This window comes from Castor canadensis, chromosome 14 (assembly GCF_047511655.1).
Source record: "Castor canadensis chromosome 14, mCasCan1.hap1v2, whole genome shotgun sequence".
In the NCBI taxonomy this organism is placed as follows: Eukaryota; Metazoa; Chordata; class Mammalia; order Rodentia; family Castoridae; genus Castor; species Castor canadensis.
In genome coordinates, this window is record NC_133399.1 from 31,519,690 (window position 1) to 31,532,677 (window position 12,988).

The 12,988-nt window shown below is 39.8% G+C and overlaps 1 protein-coding gene across 1 annotated transcript in view; it reads right to left on the bottom strand.

Moving 5' to 3' along the window:
• Window positions 1-7,424: 7,424 nt before the first annotated feature.
• LOC109701483 (uncharacterized) overlaps window positions 7,425-12,988 on the bottom strand; it is a 28,076-nt gene continuing 22,512 nt past the window's right edge. Inside the window, exons 5-8 of the mRNA XM_020187031.2 lie at window positions 12,617-12,743; window positions 12,064-12,159; window positions 10,282-10,364; window positions 7,425-9,485 (exon numbers count right to left, since the gene is read on the bottom strand). Coding sequence (XP_020042620.2) covers window positions 8,169-9,485; window positions 10,282-10,364; window positions 12,064-12,159; window positions 12,617-12,743 — 1,623 coding nt within the window. The 3' untranslated portion in view covers window positions 7,425-8,168. The remainder of the gene's footprint in view (window positions 9,486-10,281; window positions 10,365-12,063; window positions 12,160-12,616; window positions 12,744-12,988) is intronic.

The following is a 12,988-nucleotide window of genomic DNA, read 5'->3' on the forward strand; positions in this document are numbered from 1 at the left end:
AAGAGTAGGAAATACTCTGGAGTTAGTAGGTATAGGTAAGAACTTTCTCAATGAAACCCCAGCAGCACAGCAACTAAGAGATAGCATAGATAAATGGGACCTCATAAAACTAAAAAGCTTCTGTTCATCAAAAGAAATGGTCTCTAAACCGAAGAGAACACCCACAGAGTGGGAGACAATATTTGCCATCTACACATCAGACAAAGGACTGATAACCAGAATATACAGGGAACTTAAAAAACTAAATTTTCCCAAAATTAATGAACCAATAAAGAAATGGGCAAGAAAACTAAACAGAAATTTCTCAAAAGAAGAAATTCAATGGCCAAAAAACACATGAAAAAATGCTCACCATCTCTAGCAATAAAGGAAATGGATATTAAAACCATGCTAAGATTCCACCTCACCCCTGTTAGAATGGCCATCATCAGCAACACCTGGCGAGGATGCAGCGAAAAAGGAACCCTCTTACACTGTTGGTGGGAATGTAAACTAATACAACCACTCTGGAAAAAAATTTGGAGGCTACTTAAAAAGTTAGACATTGACCTACCATTTGATCCAGCAATACCACTCTTGGGGATATACCCAAAAGGCTGTGACACAGGTTACTCCAGAGGCACCTGCACACCCATGTTTATCGCGGCACTATTCACAATAGCCAAGTGATGGAAACAGCCAAGATGCCTCACCACTGACGAATGGATTAAGAAAATGTGGTATCTATAAACAATGGAATTTTATGCAGCCGTGAAGAAGAACGAAATGTTATCATTCGCTGGTAAATGGATGGAATTGGAGAACATCATTCTGAGTGAGGTTAGCCTGGCCCAAAAGACCAAAAATCGTATGTTCTCCCTCATATGTGGACATTAGATCAAGGCAAACACAACAAGGGGAATGGACTTTGTGCACATGATAGAAGTGAGAGCACACAAGGGAGGGGTGAGGATAGGTAAGACACCTAAAAAATTAGCTAGTATTTGTTGCCCTTAACGCAGAGAAACTAAAGCAGATACCTTAAAAGCAACTGAGGCCAATAGGAAAAGGGGACCAGGAACTATAGAAAAGGTTGTATAAAAAAGAATTAACCTAGAAGGTAACACACATGCACAGGAAGTTAATGTGAGTCAACTCCCCGTATAGGTATCCTTATCTCAACTAGCAAAAACCCTTGTTCCTTCCTATTATTGCTTATACTCTCTCTTCAACAAAGTTAGAGATAAGGGCAAAATAGTTTCTGCAGGATATCGAGGCGGTGGGGGGGAGAGGGAGGGGACGGAGTGGGTGGTAAGGGAAGGGGTGGGGGCAGGGGGGAGAAATGACCCAAGCATTGTATGCACATATGAATAATAAAATAATAAAAATTAAAAAATAAATAAATAAAAGACTTCAGTGAAGTAGGAGGTTACAAAATTAAAATACAAAGTTAGGTTTCATCTATGTAAACTGCAAAGATGCAATTGTAGAGAAATACCATTTATTATAAAAGATTAAATTCTAGGGGAAACTAAGTGAGATTTTTAATTGGATAAGGCCAGAAGGGGATAGTTGGATACTGGTTAATTTTTCCATGACCTGACATGATATAATAATAATTAACTGGGCTCTGCACTTTTAAATTGAGTACTTTCCTGTGTATGTATTACATTTCAATAAAATTTGTTTCAAAACACACACAGGATAGTATTATGCAATCACCAGAAAAATGACCCTGACATTTTACTGACATGACCTGGAAATTCACTCCTGAAGAAATGAATGTGCCAGAAGATTTCCTACAGCAGCATTTTTCTTAACTGAGAAAAAAATGGAAACAATGAATTGTACAACTAGCAGAAGAAAGGGAAAATAAATTGAGATAATACAGAGGATGACTGTCTCAAGGGACAATGAAACCACAGCTCTATTCATCAATGTGACTCACTCTTTAACCACCCTGACCACCAATTACCTGGCCATCACTGTGCCTAACTTGACTTCTAGGAATCCTTTCTAACTGGTTTTGTTTGTGCTCTGGTTCCTTTTTAGTCATCAACCCAAAAGCCAATGTGATTCTTTGGAAAACAGAGGCAAGGAAGTTTTCACTACTCTGTTTAACACTCTCCAGCAGCCTGTAGTCCCAAGCTCTCAGGAGGCCTGAAACAAGAAGGTAACTTAAACACAGTTCAAGAACTTGGGCAATACTGCAAGGCCCTGACTCAAAAAAATAAAGAAAGCAAAACCCACCATTAACTTTCTACTGCACTGAGAATAGAAGGCAAAGTAATTTCAGTTCATTCATGCAACATACCCATGACTACTAGGTGGTCCCTGGTACAACTCTGACCTTGTCATCTTCTACCAGGCAAACTTTTTGTTTACAAAAATACCCAACAATATTAACTGAAATACATATAGAATAGCTAGACAACCTGAACCAATCTAAAGGGTACAAAGCAATGCACCCTCCGCATATCTTCTTTGCCCACCCCACTCCTGTCATCACCCCATAGTCAGCATACATTCCAATACATCAAGTTTAACAATTCCATTACCAAAATGCAACCATTCCTATCAAATCACAAAAAATATTTAAAGAGCATTAAGTTAGCCCTCTATTTTAATATATTATGCACTTTTAAACATCTAGAAAGACTAGATGTTCCCAAAAAGGACTAAAGTTTCCCATTATATACACAGTAGCATTGAATGAACTGCACACACCTAATATATGCTATAATTTGAAAATTACAATCTAGCCTAGAACGCTTCCCATCTCTATCCACCCAGTGGTCAGTTTTATGCATCTGTAATGTTACCAGGGGATTTAACAATTTCCCTTCCTAAGTGCTTTTAAGAATAGTTTTTCCTATGAATTTTAACACAAAGTGTACTTAATGTGTTAGTTTACTAACTGTACTTTTGTCATCACTGGCAACCTTTTTAACATCTAGAAGTCAGACTAGATGTTGTACATTAGGAATTGTCTGCCCTTTCTATACACTTATACACTGCATGCACAGAAAAACAGAACAAAATACATAGACATAAGGAATAATCAATCTTGCTTCATCAAACACATATTTCTACTTGGAAAAAGTGCTATGCTCATTACACTGGCCCCTCTGCTATTGCATGGCTGTCAATATGGATTATATCACAGCATGTTTGCCATATATGTCTGCTCAAGCTTCTCCCTAAATTGAAGGCTTTCCCTCCCTACCCTTTCCTACCCACCCAATACCTCTGCTTAAGGTCCACATTCCTTTTCAGCATTACCATGCTTAATGTTTCATCCATTGCCTTTGCCCCTATCTGATACACAAAACTTATTTCATCGGGTGCCCCAATCCCAAAGAGAATATAAACATCAACAGGCCAAGAAGCCTGAGTGACTGCCAAGACCCTGAACATCACAAAACAATGCCAGGCATAAAAAAGACTTGGACTTTGTAGCCAGATACCAAGATTCAAATCCAAGTCCTACCACTTGCTACAGGATAGCCTCAGACAAGTAATTTAAACACTTGCCTCAGAATCCCCAAGTGCAAAATGGAGATGCTGACAGTTTTCCCTTTCTTGGGCTTTTGTGAAAAGTGGTTACCAATACTTGACTTAGGGTGATGTGACTGGGTATTTCAACTTTATGATGGATTTACCAGTACTTAATCCCATCATTAGATTAAACAGCTACTGGATTCAATAACAGTACAACCTAACAATTTCTAACTTTATGATGACTTTATGGGGTATGTATCCCCATAGTAAGCTCAGTAACATCTACACACTTCTATCAATAAACAATTCAGGCAAACAAATGTTTAAGTATATAAACGACTTGAAGTGTAATTAGAACTTAATTTTAAAAACTTAAAAACCTACAGCCAATAGTAATTCAAAGTGCACATATTTCTACTCTCTCCACTCCTATTCAACATAGTCCTGGAATTCCTAGCCAGAGCAATAAGGCAAGAAGAAGAAATAAAAGGAATACAAATAGGTAAAGAAACTGTCAAAATATCCCTATTTGCAGATGGCATGATTCTATACCTCAAAGAGCCAAAAAAAAAAAAACTCTACCCAAAAACTCCTAGACACCATAAACAGCTTCAGCAATGTGGCAGGATAGAAAATCAACTTACAAAAAATCATTAGCTTTTCTATACACCAACAATGAACAAATTGGGAGAGAATGTATGAAAACAATTCCATGTACAACAGCTTCAAAAATATCAAATACCTAGGAGTAAACTTAACAAAGGATGTGAATGACCTCTACAAGGAGAACTACAAACCTCTAAAGACAGAGACTCAGGAAGACTACAGAAAGTGGAGAGATCCCCCATGTTCATGGATTGGTAGAATCAACATAGTAAAAACGGCTATACTACCAAAAGCAATCTACATGTTTAATGCAATTCCCATCAAAATCCCAATGAAATTCATCACAGAGATTGGAAAATCTACCCAAAAGTTCATTTAGAAACACAAGAGACTGCAAACAGCCAAGGCAATACTGAGCAAAAAGAGCAATGCTGGAGGTATCACAATACCCAACATCAAACTATATTACAAAGCAATAGCAATGAAAAACAACATGGTACGGGCACAAAAACAGATATGAAGACCAGAGGAACAGAATAGAGGATCCAGATATGAATCCACTCAGCTATGCCCACCTTATTTTTCACAAAGGCACCAAAAAACATATGATGGAAAGAAAACAGATATCCTCTTCAACAAATGTTGCTGGGAAAAGTAGTTATTTGCTTGCAAAAAAACTGAAACTAGATCCATGTTTATCACCCTGTAGTAGTATCAACTCAACACGAATCAAGCACCTTAATATAAGACCCGAAACTCTGAAACTGTACAAAAAAAGAGCAGGGAATTCTCTAGAAGCCATAGATATAAGGCAAGGACTTCCTCAACAGAACCCCAGCAGCTCTGCAACTAAGAGAAATGATGGACAATTGGGACTAAATAAAATAAAGAAGCTTCTGCACAACAAAAGAAATGGTATCTAAACTGAAGAGACCACCCACAGAGTGAGAGAAAATATTTGCCAGCTATACATCAGACAAAGGACTGATAACCAGAACATACAGGGAACTCAAAAAACTAAACTCCCCCAAAATCAATGAACAAATAAAGAAATGGGCAACTGAACTAAACACAACTATTTCAAAAGAAGAAATCCAAATGGCCAAAAAACACATGAAAAATGCTCACCATCTCTGGCCATAAAGGAAACACAAATCAAAAAACCACACTAAGATTCCACCTCACCCATCAGTTTAGCTATCATCAAAAACACCACCACCAAATGTTGGTATGTGGGGAAAAAGGAACCCTCCTACACTACTGGTGGGAATACAAGCTAGTACAACCACTCTGGAAAACAATATGGAGGCTTCTTAAAAAACTAAACACAGATCTGCCATGTGATCCAGAAATCCCACTCCTACAGATATACCCAAAGGAATGAGACTCAAGTAACTCCAGAGGCACCTGCACACCCATGTTTATTACAGCGCTATTCACAATAGCCAAGATATGGAAACGGCCAAGATGCCCCATTACTGACAAATGGATTAAGAAAATCTGGTATTTATACACAATAGAATTTTACTCAGCCATGAAGAAGAATGAAATTTTATCATTTTCAAGTAAATGGATGGAACTGGAGAATATCATCTTAAACAAAGTTAGCCAGGTTCAGAAGGCCAAAAATCTTGTGTTCTCCCTTATATGCGGACTTCAGACCTAAAACAAATGCAGTAATATTGGACGTGGGTCACACCCTAAGGGGAGAATACATACAGGAGGAATAGGGAAAGGTAAGAAACCCAAAACTTGAAAGTGTTTGATGTGCCCACTGTACAGGAGCTGATATAGTAACCTTAAAACAACAGAGGTCACTAAGGGAAGGTGACCGGGAAGTAGTGAAGAGGTCTGGTAGAGATTAATCAATTCGGGTTCTAATATACATGCGCATGGAAGCAATGCTAGGAATCTCTCTGTAAAGTTATAGTTATCTCAAACTAGCAAAAACGCTATGACTTTCTTATTATTACTTATGCCTGCTCTTCAACAAAATTGGAGAAGAGGGAAGAACAGGTTCTGCCTGGAAGCAACGGGGATTGCGGGGGAAGGGAGAGGGTGGAAGGTGGGGGTGAGAAATGGCCCAATCAATCTATGCACATATGAATAAATAAAAAATTAATTATTTTTTTTAAAGTGCACACATTGTATCAATAGGTATTGGGAGCAATCATTAACTCACCAACGACCAGGTGTATAGGTTTCAGACATCATCCACTGAGTAAGGAACCCTCTTCTGATCAGTAAGTAAAGCAAACAGAAAAATAACAAAATATTCACAGAAGCTTATACCAGTAACTAATTTTATTTTTAATCCATGTAATAGGAATTCTGAAAGTAACAAATCCAGGACTGGTGCAAATACTCAAGCCACAGGACAGGCCAGGATCACTGTGACTTTTCTGCAGTATGCTCCTTAGACTGTGTTTTCACCCTCATGGTCACAAAATGGATCTTTTAGCACCAGGTGCTTGCAAGGAAGAAGTAGGGAGAAGAGGAAAAAACAAAATGTGAAGAGAAAAACCCAGGTAAGGACCACTTTACAAGAGCTTTCCTCAGGAACACACACAGTGGCCTCTGCTTACTTGCCAATGGCCAGGACATAGGACATGAACAGTAGTAGTAGCAAGAAAACCTGTAAAATATTTTTTTAACAGCACACCTTGTTTATCTGACAGAACCTAGATTCTTTCCATATGGAAAAAGCTGACAGCAAACACCGAAGAAACAACCAGAAGTCTATGCTGTTCTTGGCTGGACAGAACACAAACATACCAAAACATCCACATGATGAAAATGTCATGCTATGATCACAGTACATTTGAATCAGGTATCAGTAACAGACAGGTCTAAAAAATACCCACCTTATCCAGTTTGTGATACAATACAATTCTAAATATGCCTGTGGTCAAGTAAGTTATTCAAAAGAAAATTAAGATATCACGAATGAAGTTGTAGCAAAAATACTATATACAAACCTTGTGTGATGAGGCCTGAGGGTCAGGAGCATAAACTTAAAAGTAAAGAGAAATGAATGAGCCAGGCGCATTTCACAATGAAAGACCGATAAATGCAATCCCACATTCACAGGAAAATATCATTAGGATTTCTCTCCATGGAGATTCCCTATGACAATGGCAAGATGACTATGATGGAAATCATTTCCAAGAGGGATCATCAGCAGTGCAAGATCTCACAAACTTCCTCAAACAGCTGGATCTGTTTTTTGGCATTTTAAAAAGAAGTTTCTCCTAGTGAGAGTGCACACACAATCACAAAAACTGAGGAATTGCTATAGGCAATAGCTGAATCATAACAGATTATTCTTAACACAGCAATAATGACACATAATTCTTTAATGTGGGGGACTCCTGTGCATTACAGGATAGTTAGCTGTATCCCTAATGTCTTCTTGCTACAGCCAATAGTATCTCCTCCCATTCAAAAAGCCAAAACATCTCCAGATAATGCCAGGTGTCCCCTACACAGTAAAACTGCCCCCAGTTGAGTATCACTGCGGTGGATCAAGATTCAGCAACGCTTCCTGGCAAAAATAGTATTTCAGGCTTTGAGGGCCACGTAAGGTCTCTGGCACATATGCTTCCTCTTTAAAAATGGAACATCTTCGCTTGCAGGCCATAAAAACCAGACAGATGGCTCACTATGTTTATAGACTTTGCCACATTCCTTACTTTTAAAGGTTCTTCTCTTTAGTGTGGTTTCTTTCATGAAGTGAGAGACCAGGAGACTCCCTGTCACTGCATTGATAAAGATTCTCCCTAATGTGCCCACACGATAGGATATATTGCTGAAGTTGTTTCCAAGATGAGATTTCTTTCCCTAAGTTACTGTGCACTTAACAGCTTGATGCACAATGTCTCCACACCATGGTACACATTCCCCCCCTAGTGTGTACATTCTCAGGAATCTTTTAAGAGAGAAGAAACAAGGTTTTTTAGTTTTTGCACAAATTGAATTGTTCCTAAGCTCCATGTATTCTTCTGTGCACAGTAAGAGGAGAACTGATAAATGCTTCCTACCTTCTTCTCATCTACCAGATTTCCTTTTGGCCTCTGTACTCACTAGAGCCTTTTCCACACAGAGGGTGCAAAGAGCTTCTCTCCCCGGTGAGTTTTCACATGGCTCCTGAGCGATGAGTGGTCACTGAAGGCTTTCCCACAGGCAAGGCACTCGTAGGGCTTTTCTCCAGTGTGGATCCTCCTGTGCACATTAAGGTTGGACCCTATGCTGAAAGCTTTCCCACAGTGATCACACTCATATGGCTTCTCTCCCGTGTGACTTCTCATGTGAGTCTTCAGGGTGGACTGGTTCCGAAAGGCTTTTCCACACTGTCGACATTCCACACGTTTTTTTACAAGATGGATGCTCATGTGTCTCCTCCGTGATAGGTAATCACTGAAGACTTTCCCGCAGGCAGCACATTCGTAGCGTCTCTCTTGAGTGTGTATCTTCCTGTGTGCAGTGAGGTTGGAGCTTGCACTGAAGGCTTTTCCACAGAGATCACATCCATATGGTTTTTCTCCAGTATGAGAGTTCATGTGCGTCTTCAAGATGGACTGATTTCGGAATGTTTTCCCACACTGGCGACACTCAACTGGTTTCTTCACAATGTGAATCCTCATGTGTTTCCTCCGCGACAAGAGATCACCAAAGGATTTCCCGCATTCTTTGCACTCATAGGTTTTCTCCACCATGTGGTTCTTCTTGTGCAGATTGAAGTTGGACTTCCACCTGAAGGCTTTGCCACACTGTGTGCACTCATAGGGTTTTTCCCCAGTGTGGTTCCGGACATGCTCCTTCAGATGTGAGGGGTGCTGGAAGGCTTTCCCACAGTCCTGGCACTCATAGGGTCTCTCTCCGGTGTGTGTCCGCTTGTGAGCTATAAGGTGGCAGCTCCTGCCATAGGCCTTGCCACACTCATCACACTTGTATGGTCTCTCACCAGTGTGAACTCTCATGTGTATCTTCAAGGCAGAGAGTGTCCGAAATGCATTTCCACACTGACTGCAGTCAAAGGGCTTTTCTTTAAGGTGAGTTCTCGCATGGCTCCTGAGGGCTGAGGAGTCATTGAAGGCTTTCCCACAGTCACTGCACTCATAGGGCTTTTCTCCAGTGTGGATTCTACGGTGCCGGGTAAGGGAAGCACTTGTTGTGAAGGCTTTCTGGCACTGGTGACATTCGTGCATTTTTCTACCATCATACATGCTCATATGCTGTGTTAGGTGTGTTCTATTCTTGAAAGCAACCCCATAGTTGTGACGATGATAGGGCCTCTTGCCAGTGGGCTTTCCCATTGGCTGAGTAAGATGAGCACCCATGCTTAAGACTTCAAACAAGTGGGCATATTCCGTGGATTTCTCTCCAAGATGAGTTCTTTCCTGTTGGTAAAGAGAGGAGAGGTGACCTTGGCATTTTCCACATTCACTTCTTTCTTTCTTTTTTGGTGCAGGGGATTGACCCAAGGCCTCATGCATGCTAAGCAAGTACTCTACCACTGAGCTGGAGCTACAGACCTACTCTCTCTCAGTAATTATTTCTGCATACATTAACATGAATAGAAGCAAATCACTATGTATCAAGATGTTATAATCTGCAGTACAGATGTATTGTTCCTGTCGCATTTGAGCTCTATCCAAGAGAAAATGTGGTTGAGCACCTTGTAACCCTAGCACTTAAAAGGTTATTGCAGGATGACCATAAGTGCCAGGCCTGTCCTCCGTATCAGTGGGTTCCACATCCTTTCAACCAACCAAATTATTCAAAGAAAAAACCTGCATTTGTACTGAACATTACACAATTTTTTCCTTGTCACTATTCCCTAGAAAATGCAGTATGACAGCTTATTTCATAAATCACTTGTACTGTATTAAGTTATTTTAGGAAATCTGGAGAAACTTTAAGGCATGTCAGAAAATATGTGTAAGTCTTATGTAGATAATACAAAACAACACTGTATTTAAGGAACTTGAGCACCCTCAGATTTTGGTATCCATAGGGAGCCCAAGAACCAGCTTCCCACAAGCATCAAAGGACAATTATACCCTCATCTCTGGAACAGATTCCTCTTGGTGATGCCAGTTGCCTGGTTCCTAAGTAAGCTGTTTTTCCAACTCTAGCTGCCCCAGTCTCCTCTAATGTGGAAGATCCAGGCTTATCTATTAAAGGAAATCTTACCACTGTCACAGCATTGGATGCTTTCTTTCCAAAAATATCATCCATAAGCATTGACCACTTGGTTTTAGATGGACTATCCCAATCTGAAACAAATTAGAAAAACATAAACTTGATGTAAAAAGAAAATGGTAAGATTCTGGAAACAAAACCAGGCAGGTTTCTTTGCAAATACCAACTATACATAATAAAAGGCAACGCAAAAGGAAATAACCAAAATGATTGTTTTGGAGGTTCCTCCAAAAATTAAAAATACAGCAACCATATGATCCAGCTAAACCACTTCTGGGTACATACTCATGTGAGGCCTGGAGTTCAAACTCCAGTACTGCCAAAAATAAAAGGCAAAGCTTACTATTGAGATACCTGCAGAGCTACATTTATCATAACACTATTCACAACAGCTAAATTATGGAATTAGTCAATGTGCCATCAACAGACAACAGATAAAGAAAATGTGTCATATATATACAACTGAATGTAACTATGTAGTATGCAGAAAAACGTATGAAACTTCAGATCACTGTGTTGAATGAATAAGCCAATCCTGCAAAGACAAGTATCACATGCTTTCTCTCATGTATGGAATCTAGGGGGGGGAACAGAACATGAAAGTAGAAAGGGAACTACTAGGCAGATAGAAGGGGAAGGAGAGAAGGGAAAGGGGGTAAAAAAGGAATAGGGTGAAAATGATCAAAATATATGTGTATGGAAATGCCATAATGAAAGTACTATATACAAATTAATATTAACTAGTAAACAAAAAGTGCTTGTGTGAGGTATTTAGCAATGGTGAAAGGACAAAAATCTCAGTTGATTCAGATTGATGTTGATAACAACAGAGTATCATCAGGAAAGTCAAGTGTCAAAGAGTAAGTAAAAAACACCATATGTAAACATCACATTCAAAGGTAAAGGAACTAGTAGAACAAAGAATCAGTGAGAGAATGAAAGGACAATAAAAGAGAGCATTTTCAAACTTCCTGGGTGAAATTACCTAATGAAATCGCCATACTAGAGTTTGGAGATTGTATGTCCCCCAAGGCTTGCATCAGATGTTTGGTTCTAAGTGTGGTAATGTTGAGGTGGTACAACCCTTAAGAGCTGTGAGGTAATTAGGTCCTTGAGATGCTGCCTTCAGATGAGACCAACATTGGTCTCATAGAATAAGTTAGTTTTCATTAAGAATGTGCTTTTATGAAAGACAGGATTGTAAAACAAGTACAGTGTGGGGGGAATACTTGTAGGAGGGGGAAGGGTGACTGAAGGAGATTAAGGTGAGGGAGTATGGATGATAGACTTCATATACGAAATAGAACAATGAAACCTTTAGCAATTGCTTTAAGCAGAGTGGGAGGGGGTCAAGAGCGAGAGATGGTGAGAGCAATCTAACCAATGTACAATGTAAGCCTATTTAGAATTGTCACAATGAATCCCCCCCTGTACAACAAATGTACCAAAAAAAAGAATGGTCTTTTATAAAAACACTAAGACTAGCTTTTCCTAGGTCTCTTGCTCCTGTCTCACCAGAGATCACTGCCTCTCAAATTTGCTCACACTATTATGTCATCTGCTATGTCATGGTACAGCTAGGGGAAGACCTTACCAGGATGATGGCCCCTTATTTCTGAGTTTACAGATTTATAAACCAAACAAACCTTTTTTCTGATATATTAATGAGCTTTAGGTTTTTGGTTTTTTTTAAATAGAAATAGGATATGTACCCATTCCAATCACTAACTAGAGATGACACTCAAAACACTTATTTGCCTCCCACTCACTCACCTGAACCAGTGCCTTGGTGAATGCCTCTCTCCTCTGTCCTCAGTTCCTCTTCTTGCTCCAAATGTGAAATGAGGCTGGGTTTGCCAACCTGATACCCTACTCACAGGGAAAGACACATGTTGAAGGAAGACTGCAGAGCAAAACCCCTTCCATTAGACTGGGGTCAACATTTTGGTCTTCAGGGTTCTGAAGGTGAACAAGTGTGATACAGGAGCAGCAAAATGACAGTGTCACATTTCTAAGGAACACAGTAAAAGTCTTCCATAAAAAACAAAACTACAAAAACCTGTATGTTTTGTCCTCCTCTGCCCAACAAAAGAATGACGATTTCTAAAAAAAAATCTCAGAATCCTATGCTCAAGTTCAAACACACACATTTCAGATAGTCCCAAGAACAATGTGATGGCCAAAAGACCCTGTGAAAGTGGGCACCTGCTCTGCTTTTTTCATGATTGTGCTCCATACCACTGACTAGTTCCTAGGTCATAGCAAACACCTGTACTAAAACATCTGATTCCTGAATGAATAAATAAGGAAACAAGGCCAGCCTTACCCAGTGAAGTCAGGTTGCTATAGTTCTCCAGCATCACATCTTTGTATAATTTTCTTTGAGAGGAATCCAGCAGGGGCCACTCCTTCTCAGTAAAGTCCACAGCAATGTCTTGGAAAGTCAAGGACTCCTAGAACACCACATACATTTGAAGTCAGTGAGAAACCAGTTATTTAAGTTCAGAGGAAGATGTTGGCAGCTGAAAACTGGGCACAAGAGACTCAAAACAGGATTTACAGATGGTGTGCTGTCGATTTCTGCATGTATTTCAGAAGCCAATTCCAAGACATCTCTTCCCTGGGAGGCAATCTTGTCCTGTCTCATGGCTTCAAATTCAAATCTGGCAAGGGACCAAATCACTCTCCACAGCTAAGC